The following is a 16,841-nucleotide window of genomic DNA, read 5'->3' on the forward strand; positions in this document are numbered from 1 at the left end:
TTCCAGTCATTTCAGGTATTTTTATGTTTTCAAATTCACACTGTACATGGAAGAACTGAAACGCAGTTCGTTTCATGGAAGATTTTATTGCAACAGATATTGCCTTCGTTTATTATTTATTGCTTTCAGACATGTATTTGCATTAGAGAAGGAGACGAGTGGATGAATGGTAATCAAGGAAGTTGATTCGTATTTAAAAGAAGGAAGTGAGTTATGTAAGAGTCAGAAAGCCAACTGCTGTGAGAGAGTCTGAGTGGATTTAAAATCTTTTGATACATCCCAATCAGACAAACAGCAGATTAACCGTATTAGAAAAAACAATGAACTGCTTGAAGGGAAAAGTAGAGAAGGTTCACAAAACAGGAAGCAGACAGGGTGATTACCAAATGCCTTTTTTTTAACATTATTGGAGACTGTTTAAAACATTTTGGTTTAAGATTATTTGAATTCAGTATACAGTCATATACAAGGTCAGCTGATGAAGATCAAGTAGTTTTTCTAACATTTTATAAGGATAAAGTGAAATAAACCAGTAGTGTTATGTGTCCCAGTAGTGTCTGATGCAGTTAGAGAAATGCTCATAATGAGCAAAGATTCACTGGCACCAATAGAAATTAGCCTAGATAGATGTGCTGATATGGTTTAAATAACTAATTGCTTTGAATGTGCTCATTTCTTCATTTGTTTGGTTATTTCTCCAAATAAGTTGATTTGCATTTTTATTTCATCAAATTGAAATTTGATCAATTTCAATTTCTTTCTATAAAGAGTTTGATCTATTTTGGTTTCCTATCAACCTTGCTCTTAGGTTTATGTATCATACAATATTATTACTGCTAGAATAAAAGTAATGATGTACTTTTTTGTACAAATTAGTTTGTTTCCTAATATATATTGACAGGTTTTCCATGTATATTTTAACAGAACTGAGATGTTATTTTGTTATCGAAGATTAAATTATACCTTTTTTAGCGCTGTGTTTAAGTGAGGTCAGAGGCACTTACGGAAATGTGGAAGTAGGTCGAAAAACGGCTTTTATCCAGATTCACTCCCACCTCCCATCACTCTGCCAACAATCAGTCAGTATTCTGTTGATGCATAGTTGTTAATGATCGTCTCCTAAATTTACTTATTTCAAAATAAATGTGGATATATATTTACAGCAAAACTATTACATCTTTATCTTAACTTGATCACATCTTATTTTAGGTGAAGAGAACAGAGAGGTGACTGCGAGCTGATGACCTCACAAATAACCTGTCAAATAAAAATCACCTGACTCATGGTCTAACATCCCTCTGAAATTCATCAACAATACTAAGACAAAATGAGGGCTGAAATGATCAGCTAAGTGATAACAAATGGATTGGCAGCTATTTTGATAAATTCATATTGCGTACTGCATGAAATATTGACCGCTGCCAGGTTCAGCGATGTAGTATAGCTACATTATGTAATATATATATATATACATATATGTATATATATATATATACATAGTTTTGGACTGTTGGCAAAGTAAAAGACAACACAAAAAAGATTTCTGTCCCTCCATATTTCAGTCAGGCTCTACAGTCTTCTGCCTCACAGCTCCAGGAAGCAATAACTGCTGGATTCTGGGTAAAGTCAGTTTTTTTTATATTGTGTTTCTACCTTCTGCACAAAGTGCAGGTGTACATTTTAGTGTGATTGTGTGTAGGAATGACAAGATTTCAGGTGATAGCAGTGGATGTTTAGATGAAGCAGATTAAAGTTAAGAGGGAATTTAAAAAAACGTAAAGAGAGCAGCATGAGGCACCGAAGACTGGACAGCTCGGGAAAGGAGGCACTTTGTGACTCATTCATCTAATGGCTGCACAGGGTTCTGTTTTTTTTTTTATTTTTCTTTGTACCAACACATCCCCTGCAGCTGCTCCACTGAAAGCCTGATGGTGCTACTTTTCTGCCCGCTCTTGTGTAATCCGAGCTGATCAGTCCCGGGCTAAGTTTTAGTCCTGACCACAGAGTAGCATGCACTGTGGTGTTGTGGCTGGATCCACTCCTGTAGCTCATTTTTCAAACCACTGTTATCTGTCATGGAGGCAGCACTGTGTTAGAAAAAAATATCAAATCATTAAAGCTACACTGGCAAGAAACCTGTCATCCATATCGGGGCATGATTATTTACATCCAATGAGCAGCAGATGTGAAAATGGAGCACATTTTTCCCCAACAAGGGGTGGAGCAGGGTGGTTGAATGGGTATTTTTCATGTTTGATATTTATTATGTCTTCACTGGGGTCAGTATGACTCATCAACCCAGCCAGGATGAGTTGCTGGACATGTTTTAAGTCTGTTTGACATCTTTCAGCATTATGTAGCTTCAGTGGTCTCTCTCTGAACATGCAACATTTTCTTTTATTTTTAAGAAAGCGTTATTCAAGGAGCAATAACCAGCTATAAGAGCAAAAAGATGTGATTTACAAACGTGTCTATGAAGATATACTGTTTGATAAGTCAAAATTGTTCATGTTTCTAAAAAAAGTTGTTGCCAAATTGCTGCTGTGATGAGTCTTACAATAATGTGACCACAGTTATCACTGCATTCAGTAATAACATTTTATAAAGAAGAAAATCAATTAACCTTAGAGACCTCTTGTGTGGGTGTTTGTTCTGCTGTTTCCTTTGGTGGTTTGTCATTAAAATAACAGATTGCTCCATGTGCCTGGACCCTAACCTACAGTTACCAAAGTGTCAACGATGAAGAAATGGAGACATCTCTTTCAGCTACAGACTTTTCTAATTCTCTTGGCAAAGAGGGACAACGGTGTCTGGAATCGTTTTCCAGAATCTCTTGCCTACCTTGTCTTTGGGAGGTTTCCTGTGACAAACCTTTACATCTTGCTGTGTCATGTTTACATATTTTATTTCCACTTTTTTTTTTTCTTTCTTAACAGGAGACAGCTGTAGGTATGGCCAGATGTGTCACCACCGATAATCAAATTTATTAATGGTTTATAAAACACTAAATCACCCCATTTGTACATGACTGGCGCAGCCTTTTGAATATGTGGTGCACTGGAAGATTAAAATTATTTTGAGACATTTTAAGTACAGAAACTGGGATGAACTCAATACCTAAACTGCATCAAAAGATGTTAACTTCTTTTTTTTTATTTTGGTGTTTTTCTGCTTTACTTCAGTTTTACTGACGTTCTTGATATTTTGACACTCCCTGTATTTTTATGTTTTAATAATCAGATCGTTAAATACCCTCAGTAACACAATTGGGAGCAAAATTTCTCTGGTTTCAGTTAATGCAATTTAAGGAGTTACACAACCAAATCACAATCAAAATAAAGCATTTCATTCTCATTTGGCTACCTTATTTCGTCCCTCACCTTAAAGTGGTTGATGTTTGTTGCACTGTGCACCAGGGGATTAGCTGAAATTTGACATAACAGAAAACCTATTGATTTAATCTACGTTTTGTCTCCACTTTCCTCCCAGCAGACGGACCCCCACACAATGGTGCATTCACATATGTTTAATGGTGTTAGTCTGCCTCATTTAATCCCTGGAATGGACATTGCTGTTTAATTATGTTAAATATACAAGTATATATATTTATATATACATACATATTTATCTATATAAATCCATGTGCCAAATCCAGTTCATGTTTAGTCTGACCCATTCCGAACCCATGTTTGTACTGTAGCCCACCTTCTGTACAAGTCAGTATGAAATACTGTTTCCCTCCAATAGTCCCTTGTAACTGGTGCCATTTAAAAAAAAACTAAAACAAATATAAAAAAAAATCAAACTTGAAATAAACATGAAATAAAGTGATGTGGCTCCACCTTGTGGTTTTGTCTCAGCATGACTGTCTTATGTCGCAAAAGTAGACCAGCAGGAGAATTAATTATAAATGTAAATCAAAATGTCTTTAATATAGAATAAAAAGGTCATTCATTAACTCTACTCAGAGCACATAAATTAAACATTTTACACTTAAGATATGCGCAGATACAGTGAAATAGCGGTACACAACTTTAATGTACACTTTTAAGTAGTTTCAGTGAACAGCTATGGCCTAAAAGGTTAACACAAAAATTCACAATTACTAGAAGGGAAATGTACTGAAGGAGTAGCTTTCTACCAAACCGGCCTTCAGCTCATGTGTGAAAAGGTGGGCTTTAAGAAGGGTCTGTGGTTGCTTTGAGGCACCGGGGCAGCCAGGAAGCCAGGTTGCCTGCCTGCTGAAGTTCTGGACCCTCCCCCTGCAGCACCTCTGGAGCTGGACGACGACCATGACTTATTACTGCTGTAGCCACGACTGCATTCACAACATCACAGAATGGCAAGGGGGAGGGAAGAATCAGAAAGAGTTATAAGGCAACATTTGTTGATTTTCTCCAACTAGACAATGATGTGAGACTCTACATACCCTTTAGAACTGGAGCTTGAGTTGCCTCTTCTTTTCTTGGAATAGTTAAAAAATTGAGCCTTTTTTCTCTTCTGTCCCTGAGAAGCTTGATTACAAAAATAGGTGGAGGACTCTGAGTCATCCTCGTCATTGTGCGTGCTGCCTCTTGTTGTGTCTATCCACCCGTCTCCAGCACTCGCAGTCTGTTCCTCTGCTACACACACACAATAAATCTTTAATTCTATAACTATAAAATAATAAAAAACAAAGAGAAGCAGCTTCTGATGTCGGCTACAACATGGTTCTAAGCTGCTTTTCTTACCAGGTAGCATCCATTCAGAGTATTTCTGTAACACCTGAATGACTTCAGCCCCATACTTCTCCAGTTTGTCTTCTGTCACGCCATCAATTTGAAGGAGGACTTCAGGGTCAGAAGATAGCTTCTCTGTATGCAAAAAATTATTATATTATTAAAATATTTTAATACAACAGCCAGTTATTACAATCTAACTATTTTAAGCATAGTTTCAGAAATACCAGATATCTTCTTCAAGGTGGCAGTGGAGAAAATGTTGTAATAGTGAAGGCCAAACGCTTTGCCCAGTTGTTTGCACAGATCTACCAGCTCCTTCAGACACTGCTGAACCATCTCTTCTCTCTTAGACACATTCTTGGAAACACTAGCTTTGTGCTTCCTGATAGTGGAAGCACTCTCGGTTTCATAAAACTCTACCTGGAAGAGACAAAAAAAAAAAAGGCTGCATCATCAGCTTTTCCAAACTGTGTTTACTCCATGTTTGATAATATAGTAGTTTTGAGCTAAAAATCACAAAGTGTAAAGAGTATTTCCTAAAAAGCCAAATCTGACCGCAATAAAATTTGATTAGAAGATGCACTGTAGGCACAACACGTGACAATGAAGCATGAGCTAATGGATTAAAAAAAATGCTTTATAATATTCATGACTATTTTCATAATTTTAGAACAAAAAAATGTATGACTCAATAAGATACAACTCCTTTCACAACCACTATTTTACTACAGCAGCACAGAAAGGACAAACTGCTGACTCTATAACAGAGTTGTGCTTTTTACACTTAATTAGCCACCTTAGTTTGGGGACGAAAGATATTACTTTGGTTTTAATGTGTTGCTGGATCTCACTATGTACTCAAGGGTTCACTTTTAAATCTCAGACAAATATCAAATTTATATCTTATGAATGTTACACCCTCCTCTGAATATTAACCCTTTCCTGTGACTGTCTAAATCTTTTCTTAATTTAAACCCACTGTGTAAACATGATGTGGGACCCGTTACCTGGATATGCCCAGACAGCACGTTCATAGCCTTTGTACCAGCAGAGATGTAAGCTACAGCTTGGCCGTTGTTGGTGATGTAGAGATCTTCAACCAGGATGTTATCCAGAACCAGTTTTTTGAAGAGACGGTCTGCATTATGCCGGGAATAAGCAGTTCCCATCCCAAACATTCCTGTCTGTATCTTGGCAGATTTAGCCCCTGAACATGTATAAATTTTCCAGTATGAGCATTTTCAGTTCTCACCAAATAAAGTAGAAAAACATCTGTGCAGTGGGAATATGTACCTTCATTTATAACACTAGTTTCATTGTGGGAAAGATGACAACACGTGCACGCACCTATAAAGATGTCCACGAGCATGTTCAGTGTCAGTCTGCTCTGCTGTGGTGTCTTGCCAAACCTTGCTCCAACTTTTTCACAGTTCTCTTGGACAAACCTCACAATCTTCTTCACATCTTCAGTCACGTTCCTCATCTTATATTGCTGTGTAAAAAACACAGAATACTCAAATAATATTGCAGGCCAGGTAAATATTACATACAAGTTGTGGAGAGGAAAAGATTCCTACGTTTGGTTTGGAGCAATTGTCACAGCTGACGTCTGGATGGTCTTTACAAAAGCTTCTGTTGAACTTCAGCTCTCCAAAGTACGCGAGCAACTGAATTCTTCTGCACTCCATCACATTCTCACAGAAGTGCACCATGCTGTGAAGGTTGTTGTAATGAGTTGCTTTGGTGTGTTTGTCACCTTCCCTGTCCACTGTAACAACACAAGAGCCAAAAACATGAACTAACTTGATTAACAGGAAAAGACCAAGACGTTTGGACAGTAAATGTGTTTAGAGCCGTTTATGGGCTGGCTGGATTAAACTTAAGTACAAACATTTAGCATGTAACTGGGTTTATATTTTTGACACATACTGCCGATGATCCTCTTGATGCGGTGAACATCAGCGTAGGAGTAGAAGAGAATGCAGTGAGAGATTTCTCCATCCCTGCCAGCTCTCCCCGACTCCTGATAGTAACCCTCCATTGATTTAGGTAAACTAGCGTGGATTACGTAGCGCACATCAGGCTTGTCAATACCCATGCCAAAGGCTATGGTGGCACAAATGACCTGGTAGACAAAAGTAAAAAAGGAAGAATGAGCAGTGCCTCAGCTTGCATTTTTGACTGCTTTGCAACATGCTACCATTTTAAGCATCTGATTTACCACGTTTGCTCCTAAAGCTCATGAGATGTGACCTGACCTGGCAGCCATCCTGATTGATCCACTTGCTTTGCACATATTCTCTGTCACCGTCACGTAGCCCAGCATGATATGCCAGAGCAAGTATCCCCGCTCTCTGCAGACTCTCTGCCATGGCGTCACAGTCATTACGAGACAGGCAGTACACAATGCCAGAGTCACCTGCCACACAGACAAAGGTGACAATAAATCACTGAGTAAATGTGACTGTTAGATAATTATAAGCATTTTAATTATAAGGTTGTTTGTATAAACTTCTGACAAAAGCAGTGACTCTAAATAGTTCCTCCTTAGACTGTAACAGTTTCTGACTTTAACTACATCCAGACAGACAGTCAAGGTTTACAGTTGATTTTTTTCAACAATGATGTAACAACCTTGTTCAGAAAATAGTGTGCACTACAATCAGAAGATGTAATGAATTATTTACGTGGGTAGTGCTTCTTGATCCAGCTGATGCAGTCTTCATCAACCTTTTTGGGTTTCTTGGGCAGCACGGAGTACTTGAGGTTAATTCTGTTGAAGCTCATAGTAAAACTAAAGATACATCAGACAGAAAATAATGTCGAGTTACTTTTGGTTATATGAAGACAGGATTAAAAAAAAAAATCCCAGTCTGAAGGTGATGGCATACACTTGTGGCCGCATCATGTTGAGCTGGTTGAGGATGTCTTTCTGCACACGGGGGGTAGCTGTGGCTGTCAGAGCTATCATTGGCACGTTGGGGAACTTCTGACGCAGTTCATGCAACCTCTTGTAGTCTGGACGGAAATCATGACCCCACTGAAAGATTTGAGAGGATGGGATGATTTACAATGACGGTTGCAAAAAATGAATTCATGCAGCTGATGTGTAGAAATCAAAGCAGAGAAACTCACCTGACTGACACAATGTGCCTCATCTATAACAAAGCGGGCCAGAAGGTCACGTTCATACAGGTTCTGCAGGGCAGAGATTAACCTGTTGCTTGCACTCACCTTGAAGGAAGAACAAAATGCACTCGTCAAAGCTTTCCAAATATGATAGTTACAGACTAATTTAATATATATGAGCACACATGTACAAATCACACAAACGCACCTTCTCAGGTGTGACATACAGCAGTTTAATTATGGGATCTTTCCTAGAAAGCTGCATATAAATCCTTCCCGCTTCACTATCACTTTTATCACCAGACAGACTTGTTGATGGAATCTGAAAAGTGGAACAAATCATACAAATCTGTGATTTAATCTTGCATTATTATTTTCACTTAATGTTTTGGTTTATGAAGCTGTGGAACACCAAAACGCCACAATCACTAACAAAAAAATATTCACAAACTGTATATGACTTTAAACATTTCTCTATTTCGACATTGTTGATCTATTTCTACATTTCTTCATTTATCAGTAATTTCATTAATTTCCCCATTTATTCTTTTATTTCTCTGCTGGCAATAAGGTGGCCGTTTTAAACCTTTGTCTAAAGCAGAACTGGTCACGTATGAGAAGCATTTGTCTGATTCTCATAGGTGACCAAACCATAAATGTGGTATAAATAAATGAGTAAAATATTTCTACATTGAACTATATATCACTGAATATAAAAAAAACATTTCCATAGCAGTTTCCCATTGCTCAAAACACTTCTTTCTGTTTGATCAATCATTCAAATCTCTAATATATTTAATTTATTACAACGTAAGCCACGAAAATAAAAAACATCACATTGTCAAAAATGATAAAATAAACTCACTACATGAGGATTGTTTCAATATTTTACTTACTTCACTATTAAAATGATCTTGTTTCTTGCCAACTGACTAGACTATTTCTCAGTTTATGACTGCAGCCTCAAACTGACACACCTACATATGTAGCATTATGACACAACCCAGACCAGTGACCATTAACATACTTACATCTAGGGTGGTGAGTTTCTGGATTTGGTCAACAATAAGTGATTTAAGTGGAGATATAACCACAGTAACGCCAGGTGAGATGCAGGCAGGCAGCTGATAGCACAAGCTTTTACCCCCACCTAAAAAATAAAAAAAATACTAAAAGTAGCTCATATATGTCTGCAACATTCCTTAAAGGGATAACAGGAACTTTTACCAACCTGTGGGCATCAAAACAAATGAGTCTTCTCCCAGAAGGGTAGCATTAATTGCCTCCAGTTGATTAAACCTGAACTGATGAAGTCCAAAACGCTTATGAAAGATCTTCATCATCTCTTGCGAGTGTGGGAAGTTAAACCCTCTAAAGCGATCGTGAGCTGGGTTTTTGAAGGTGGGCTCTGCAAGGTAAAACATGAAACTTACAACAGTAAAAATATGGGACCTGAACCGGAATCAAAATACTTCATTTTAATTAAATTTGATGCCATCTAGTGGTCAAATTCACAGGACGTACTGGTTTCAGAAGTTTGGACCAGTGAGGGTTATTGATTTTTCTCCAGTGCTTGATAAATAGACATTTAACCATATTGAATGTATGTAGACTCACCTGGGGAACAAATCTTTGAAGGTTTAGGTGCAGAAACAGGTGTCATCTGTTTCTTCTCCCATGTGGACTTACTTGGTCCCCCTTCTTTTACTGGTGCAGTCACAGTGTTTAAGTTTTGATTTAAAACCGATGAAGCTGGTGGTTCATCGAAGTAATCGGGGATATCTGAGTCATTAAAATCATCAATATCAAAGTCGTCCGTGTAAAAGTCATCTACCTCAACAGCTTCTGTAGTTGTACAAAGTGGAGTTTTTGACTCATTTTCCAAAACAACCTCCGCCTTCTTAGGCGAAGAGAAGAACTCAAGGTCTTCACTAGTGTTTTCAGAGAGATTAAAAGGTGGTTTCATTTGGCTGTGGGCTGATGGGGAGTCACAAATATTGTCTTTTCCCCCACTGATTACCCTTGCCTCCTTACTGCCCAAGGGCTTTAAATTAGTGGAATCTGAGTAATCAGAGTCATAGTCCAAAGAGATGACTGAAGATTTCCCTGGTTGTAGACACTTCTTGTAGTCCACAGATTTCATAGATGTTTCTATTAAACTGGCCTCAGAAATAACTGTGCTGTCTGGCTGTTGCATCCTAATCCAAGAGTCTCCACCAGTAGCAAGAATCCTCTTCCTGTAGAATAAAAAAAAGGTACTTGCAGTAATACTGAAATGATATTAAAGGAAAGAAAACTGTAAGGATGCTTGACTCAAATGAACAAACCTCTGAGCCCTCTTCAGTAAAAGTTCACTCCCACAGGATAGAGAGATTAGCTCATGCTCAGGGATGGAATCAACCAGAGCACAAATAGACTCCATGATACTAAAGAGCTGTTCATCTGGGAAAAGCGCAGAAGCAAAAAGTGATTAATAAAATTCTTGGGAATAAGAAGAGTTAAAGGGAGAAAGGTAAAAAAGACGAAACTCACTTGTTTTGTCTCTGGAGTGGTCATCTGTAGGTCCTGGCAAAGCTGTGGAAGAGCATGTTGACTGACCAGGGCGGTCTCTAGCTTGAGCATCACCTGATTCAGTTCTGTTTATAAAGAAAAAAACATTTTATATTCTCCTGAATTATTCTCATTGCCATGTTGTTAATACAGATCGGTAATAAAAATGACATACTGCAGTTGTAATATTTTTCTTCTTTCAGTGTTGTAAACAATCCATGCACAGACAAAAGAATGCATCATAAGCTTTAGACGCTGACCTTTTCTCCACAGCAGGGGCTGGATAAGAGATTTCATCAGGGGCAGGTGAGGGAGGAATGAAATCAAAGTCATCTTCAGACTCTGAAGTGTCATTAAGCTGTATCACCTTTGGGTCAATCATTTTTTTGTTGCCGTCTGAAAGGCAAATAACAGCAGCTTGTGTATTTTTGAATACTTTTTAAATGTGTATCCGATTTGCAGCATTCAGATCAAATACAGTAACAAACTAGTTACCTGTTTTATCTTGAAAAGGTTCAGGTACAGCACTGATTTCTTCTTCACTATCACTTAGGACAGACATTACATGTGGAGGGGGACATCGTCTGCGTTTGTTAATAGGATAATCCTCCAGTTCGGCCTCGGCTGGTTCCTGAATCAAACTTGGTCTTGGTGAAACTGCAGTTTTGCTGATACTGTGCTCTTGCTCATCCGCCTCCAAACAAGACGGGACACCGTTCTTGTTGCTTAACTCTGGAGTCACATCACAAAAATCGTGGCTTTTTTTCCCTGTGAATTCTGGGAATTTCTCACTTGGAGATGTCAATGACTTGGTGATCTTTCCAGATATTTCTGAACTAAATGAGTCATTCTTTGATTTGGTAGGTGCTTCAAAGTCATCAAAGTCATCCCAGTCGTCCACTGGGAATCCAGATGCATCCAGACTTATGGAATTTATTCCATTGTCATGACAAATCTTTTTGTCAGATAAAGTTGGAGCCTGCGCCACCTTAATACGAGATGCTATAGTGGGTGTCTGACATGTAGATGAGGAGGTACTTGCTGGGCTGTTGGAGTCTGACTGGCATTTTGAACTTACAGAGAAGAAGCTGTTGATTTTGGTTGATTTTTGTCTTTCAAGCTTGTTTGAAAATGTCAAACGAGACTCAGTCACCACACTGTTCTTAGGGACATTCACATTCCTGTTTGCCAAAACATTTGAGCTTATTACCTTGTTCGGGTATTCCACTTTTGCTGTACCTGAAGAGGACTTCTTTTTGAATGAAAAAGCCCTGAAAATACATACAGCACACATGTGAATTTGTGAAAATTTTATATGCCAGGTAAGAGCAAGGGGTCTAATTTGTATATGACTGCAAAATAAGAATTAACATTATGCAAAATAGTCAAAGCTGATTAGTCTCCGGAGCTCAGTTTATTCTGACACGCGCATCCTTATGTGCATATGAAACAGGTGGAATCACAGGATTTCAGGTAAGATCTTTAGGTTTTTATATGTTAAACATGTAGCAAATTTTCTTTAATGAATGGGGAATTTTACTGTGCATTGAAAGCGGCCAGAAACACCCAAGGCATTAGCTACCTGAACAAGTTTTAACCTACGTATTCTAATGTCTTCATCGTTAATTAGAAAATCATAAATTTATGGATATGTGGTTCAGTGATACAAATATATCTCATTTGTAAATTATACTTTGCTAAACTTCCACTTATGCCACTAATTTAAATCGCAGTGCACTGGTCACAACTGTTGGCTGCTTTTTCTTTCCTGTATAATTTTATTTACTTACCCTGATTTTGGTTTAGCCAGAGACAGCTTGCTCTGAGCAGCATTGCAGTGCTTCGCTAGCTGTTCCTTTAGGTTATTTTGCGGAACATTTGACATTGTTGATGTTGATAAACTGAGCTGAGCTAGCAAGTGTTAGCTGGCTAGCTACATCAGCTCTGTTTAGGAAGTGGTGGCCGGTTTTTTCAGCATTGTTGGTGGGACAAGACGAGGAGGCTCGCGCTTTGCTTGTCAAGGGTAGGTCGCCACTTGGTGGAGTTCATTAAAGTTATTCAGTCTTATTAGGAGACGAAAGCAATTAGTAAATCTCCGTTGGACACAAACACTGGATTTTGCGCTCATACAACAAACAGGCTCCTTATTGGCCAGCACTGAGCGGGAATGGGGATTCTGGGTAATGTAGTCCCAGGGTATATACACGCGAGATTCTATGAGCAGTTTAGACACAATGTGCCTTTTGAGAAGGAATTTAAATTAACTTAAATTACATTTGAGGAGTTTAAGGAAAAGTTTTGTTCCCATTGATTTATTAATTTATTTATTGGCTCATAATTTCAAACTAGAAATCTTAATTACAGTAGTGTTTAGACACACACTGTTCATATATCATTCATAATTTAATTTATATTAAGGGAAATTTATATTTACCTTCTCCTGTATTCTAATTTTAATAAGTGATAAAGAAATATATTTAAAATCTCCTCTGCTGCAAATACCAACATAACAAACCTACCTTTATTTAGTGTTAAAAATTTCTCTTCTGTAAATTGATGAAAAGTAGCACATCATAGTTATAACAATTATATTGTAAATTGATTTAACATTGTGAAAACTTTTTATGTGTAATTGTGTAACTGATGCATGGTACAACATTTAAAAGGTAAAGGCACCTGAAATTATTTGAAGAATGTACCAACTTCATAGTTCTGGTAAATTTTAATAAACTCATCTGTTGTCATCTCCTGTTACCCTATTAAGAAATGTTGCAGGCATATGTGATATACTGTAATTGCAGAGTCACACATTAAGATTTAAAATGGTTTATTTGCAAAATTTAATCACAACAGTTTGTCATTGAAGTAATAATTTTGATTGTGAAAAGTACAAATCTGGATATGACTTGATCTATCATAGCAAAGAGTTTTAATAGAGGTTTAAAATCCAGAAAAAAAATCTGCTGCAATCAAAAGACAGGCAATGGATGCAACAAGTAACACAGCATCCTGTATGATAAAAAGTTAAATGCTTCGTTTTTTCCACTGATGGACATCATGTAACAAAATCACACCACTGGAAAAGATGAGCAGGCAGCTAGTCCACACATGTTCTTTCCACGTTGAATGAGGAAATATCTGGAAGAAGACAGCATTGTTATCAGCTTTCTTTGGGTTGTATGCATTTGTTGACTCATCTCTTTACATAACTGAATGAAAAAAATTACCCATCAATGCCCCAGCTGGATCCCCATGAGTTCTTAACGATCCAGCAAGGTGTACCATTCTCTTGTCCATAGCCGACAGCTAGCACGGCATGGTTCACCTTGTCTGTGGTGTCGTGGCATTCAGTGCTGAAACCAGGAACAGCAGTCACTTACATTTCTGTTTATACACATGACTTTTTTGATAAAGAATGAGGAACTAAGCCTCTGAAAAAACAAGTCATCACCGATCAAAAATAACTTCTTTCACACAGGGCTACACTACAGTACAAATGAATATACAACAGATACACTTTTAACACTTAATAGATATTTTTCTTTAAAAATGAAGTACTTTAAAACATTTGGATTCGTATATTAACTTTTGGCTTAATTTTAACTATAACAAAAAAGCAAAACACTAAAAGAAACCATTTTTTCTTCAGAGGGATGTCTCTCACCTGGTATAGACACCCTGGTGGTAGTGCATGAAGTCTGAGGTCACCTCAAAGGCAAAGCTGACAGGATTGTGTTTGGCGACAGCATCAACCATGCCCATCTCATCATACTGTATGATAACAGAATTTATTTCCTTCTCATTCAGTAAAGACTTTTAAATGAAGACATTCATCAAAACAAACTCAATGTGCAATGCATTAGTATGTGAACATTGTGCAATTTATTGATGCACCATATTATTTAATGAAAATGGACTGTGCACTTGCCAACAATATTCCTTTCCTAACACATATATATTTCTCTTATTTTTGTTTTTATTGTACACTTTAATCTTCTATTATTATACTTTATTGTGTTGGCCTGCCAAGGGACTACAGATGGAAATTAGCTTTACTTTAATCTTACATCTTTACATGTTATGTTTATTAATATGCAATATCCCTTTTTTAAAAATAAAATGAACAAAATCTAAATGAAGTCACTCACCGCTGTTACATTCACCACTTCCTTTACAAATGCAGCAGCTAGTGTTGGCTTATAGACACAGTTACCTTCCTAATGTAAATAAAAAGCAAAAATAAAAACTACAAAGTATGTCCTTTTTATTGTTAACTTGGTTGAATGTTCATTAAATGCTGCCATTTAGCTTACCACAGCTGTATATGGGTAGTCCTGCTCTGTCATCAGGCCCTTGTTGTACATGATGTACTCAAAAGCCTGACTAGGAAGACCGCTGAAGACAAATTAAGGTTAAAAAAGTCTGACCAGCAGTTGCAGGCCAATTATAAAAACAGATTTGAATCTCACCCATTGCATCCATGGTTGTTGAAATCCTGAGCACAGTCTACCAGCTGTTGTTCTGACTGAGAAAAACAGGAATTGGTTAAATATTACTGTACATATTTGCCTTATGTTTTCCATTTTTATATGCAAGAACTACAGTTTTGTTAGAGAAGTGAAAGTATGTCACCAGAGGTATAAGCTTCCCAGTGGCAATAGCAGTAACAGACTCCAAGCAGCCAGTCGTGGAAAAAGTCCAGCAACTACCGCAGCCTCCCTTTGGTGTAAAAGAGAAATAAAAACTGTATGAGAGTGGAATGTTTTAAGAATGTTTTGTAACACAAAACAGGAAACTTAATATTTAAACAACCTTTTGGCAAATTCAAGGAACCGCTTATGATGATATGCCCCAAACTTTTCTATAATGGTTCTTTGTCATAGCAGACATGTTGGAATGTTAAGTTTGGAAAAAGATAGGTTTAGCTATGACTGCTACTATGACACCAGAGAAACAATTATTGCAACACAATTGATGAATGAACCAAACAGTTTCACCTGCTTCTGACCTTGTAATTGTCTCAGTTCCTTATGGAAAGGATTATAAGTGGTTGTGGTTATAGGTAAAAAAAAAAGAGGGGATAAATATACATTCTAGTGTTTTTTTCTTTGTGCTGAGAATCAAAGACCTACCTTAAATTCAGCATTAACATCTTATTTTTCCATTAATGTAATGTTTCATTGGTTTGCTTAAGTGCTCTTTCTTTACACCATTTCCAATCAAGTGGGTTATTTTCATGCATATTTTATGTTGTTGCTTGTGCAACCACATTTTTGTTTTGCTTCTGAAACCATGAGCCATGACCTTTGAGATCCATAAAAGAATATAACTTGGATGTTTGTACAAAACCTCACCTGATTCTTTACAGGTGTCACATAATTTCCTTTCTTTCTCCAGTCAATGGAGTCTGGATATGGTCCGTTGCTACTGAGGTAGTTTCCCTTGGTAGCAGAGCAGTTCTACAAAAGTTAGAGGGTATATAATTTCATGTCATAAAAAAAGAAGAGTGGAAAAATGACTGGTAAGCAGTAGCTTGTACAGATGGCATTACCTGTGGCTCAGACCAGAGGAAAGACTTTCGAAACTCATTAAATGTCATGTCTGAAAACTGGTTCAGTGCCACTGCATGGAGATGAAACACAGCTCAAAATATTTTAATACAGTAAGAGTAATATGAGAACAAAGGAAATACAGAGAGTTCCTACTTGTAAAAGAATGATTTCCTGCATTGTGCTTGTCGACTGTCTTCTTGTTCTCTGTGAATGTCCTGAATCTCTGGTGATACTCCTCCGTGCTGTACACTTTGTTGTGCTGAACATACAGAAGGCATTTATTAACTTTTCTTTAAAGTTTATGGCTACTTCTGTAATTAATAGTTTATATCATTAACGTCACAATAACGTTAAGTAATAATCTTGCAGTGATTTTTTGTTTCACTTCAGACAACTTGTTGTACATACAGTACAATGACATTAGTGATATATAGTATGAGGCAGATATAGGGAAACACACCTGTGCCATCCAGGACTTGAAGTGAAACTCATCTGCAAATTATCATATTAAAACACAGATTCAGAGCATGAAACATAAAAGAGAAAGGCGAAGCCGGAGCAGAATGTGAAAGTGAAACGTTGCGCTAACGCAAACAATAAAGCATCAAATGTATTGTTGTGCAAAGATTAGTAACTTACCTTGTATGGTCAAGTAAAAAGCTGAAGTTACAGACGCCAAAGCAAAAACAAGCCAAAGACTCGTCATGGTTCACTTGTGAGGGTTGCAGCTGGTGGTGAGCTCGGAGCAGTACTAGTGTGACGTTGAAGGTGAAGTGAAAACAGACACGGTCACGAGGCGAACTGCTGCCTTTTCAAAGTACCACTACCGCCGAAACATGTACGTAACTTTGCACCGTCATGTCGTTGTGGAAGTCAGGCACAAATACAG

General features: G+C 37.5%; 2 protein-coding genes across 3 annotated transcripts; both read right to left on the reverse strand.

The window, feature by feature from the left end:
- Positions 1–3,904: 3,904 nt before the first annotated feature.
- On the reverse strand, positions 3,905–12,554 carry blm (BLM RecQ like helicase). 2 transcript variants are annotated; one of them, XM_041997236.1, is made up of 22 exons: positions 12,191–12,554; positions 11,611–11,671; positions 10,896–11,520; positions 10,661–10,796; positions 10,383–10,486; positions 10,178–10,292; positions 9,468–10,087; positions 9,082–9,258; positions 8,882–9,000; positions 8,059–8,172; positions 7,857–7,955; positions 7,613–7,761; positions 7,409–7,515; positions 6,980–7,140; positions 6,651–6,846; positions 6,299–6,489; positions 6,069–6,213; positions 5,729–5,928; positions 4,946–5,141; positions 4,731–4,853; positions 4,430–4,622; positions 3,905–4,318 (listed from the first exon to the last, which is right to left on the reverse strand). In XM_041997236.1, the coding sequence occupies exons 1-22, from the start codon at positions 12,283–12,285 to the stop codon at positions 4,153–4,155; spliced, it is 4,092 nt and encodes a 1,363-aa protein (XP_041853170.1). In that variant the 5' UTR covers positions 12,286–12,554; the 3' UTR covers positions 3,905–4,152. The 2 variants fall into 2 exon arrangements, with proteins under 2 accessions (XP_041853170.1, XP_041853169.1); XM_041997235.1 differs by having other exon boundaries at positions 10,896–11,671.
- Positions 12,555–13,210: 656 nt separating this feature from the next.
- ctsh (cathepsin H) lies at positions 13,211–16,748 on the reverse strand. Its single transcript, XM_041998161.1, has 12 exons — positions 16,592–16,748; positions 16,413–16,444; positions 16,106–16,211; positions 15,952–16,022; positions 15,755–15,859; positions 15,033–15,119; positions 14,870–14,925; positions 14,714–14,795; positions 14,549–14,617; positions 14,065–14,171; positions 13,628–13,753; positions 13,211–13,538 (listed from the first exon to the last, which is right to left on the reverse strand). The coding sequence occupies exons 1-12, from the start codon at positions 16,656–16,658 to the stop codon at positions 13,469–13,471; spliced, it is 978 nt and encodes a 325-aa protein (XP_041854095.1). The 5' UTR covers positions 16,659–16,748; the 3' UTR covers positions 13,211–13,468.
- Positions 16,749–16,841: the final 93 nt, after the last annotated feature.

Source organism: Melanotaenia boesemani, chromosome 10 (assembly GCF_017639745.1).
Source record: "Melanotaenia boesemani isolate fMelBoe1 chromosome 10, fMelBoe1.pri, whole genome shotgun sequence".
Classification (NCBI taxonomy): domain Eukaryota; kingdom Metazoa; phylum Chordata; class Actinopteri; order Atheriniformes; family Melanotaeniidae; genus Melanotaenia; species Melanotaenia boesemani.

What these genes read in the sequence shown, in the direction of transcription:
- blm (XM_041997235.1), bottom strand. Translation starts at nt 12,285, where the DNA reads ATGTCAAATGTTCCGCAAAATAACCTAAAGGAACAGCTAGCGAAGCAC. An exon ending in GATCAAGAAGCACTACCCAC is followed by an intron (nt 7,141 to 7,408) that starts GTAAATAATTCA and finishes TCTGTGTGGCAG; the next exon opens with GTGACTCTGGCATTGTGTAC. An exon ending in GCTCGTGGACATCTTTATAG is followed by an intron (nt 5,929 to 6,068) that starts GTGCGTGCACGT and finishes ATACATGTTCAG; the next exon opens with GGGCTAAATCTGCCAAGATA.
- ctsh (XM_041998161.1), bottom strand. Translation starts at nt 16,658, where the DNA reads ATGACGAGTCTTTGGCTTGTTTTTGCTTTGGCGTCTGTAACTTCAGCT. An exon ending in TTTTTACTTGACCATACAAG is followed by an intron (nt 16,445 to 16,591) that starts GTAAGTTACTAA and finishes GATAATTTGCAG; the next exon opens with ATGAGTTTCACTTCAAGTCC. An exon ending in TCCAGCTGGGGCATTGATGG is followed by an intron (nt 13,539 to 13,627) that starts GTAATTTTTTTC and finishes GTCTTCTTCCAG; the next exon opens with ATATTTCCTCATTCAACGTG.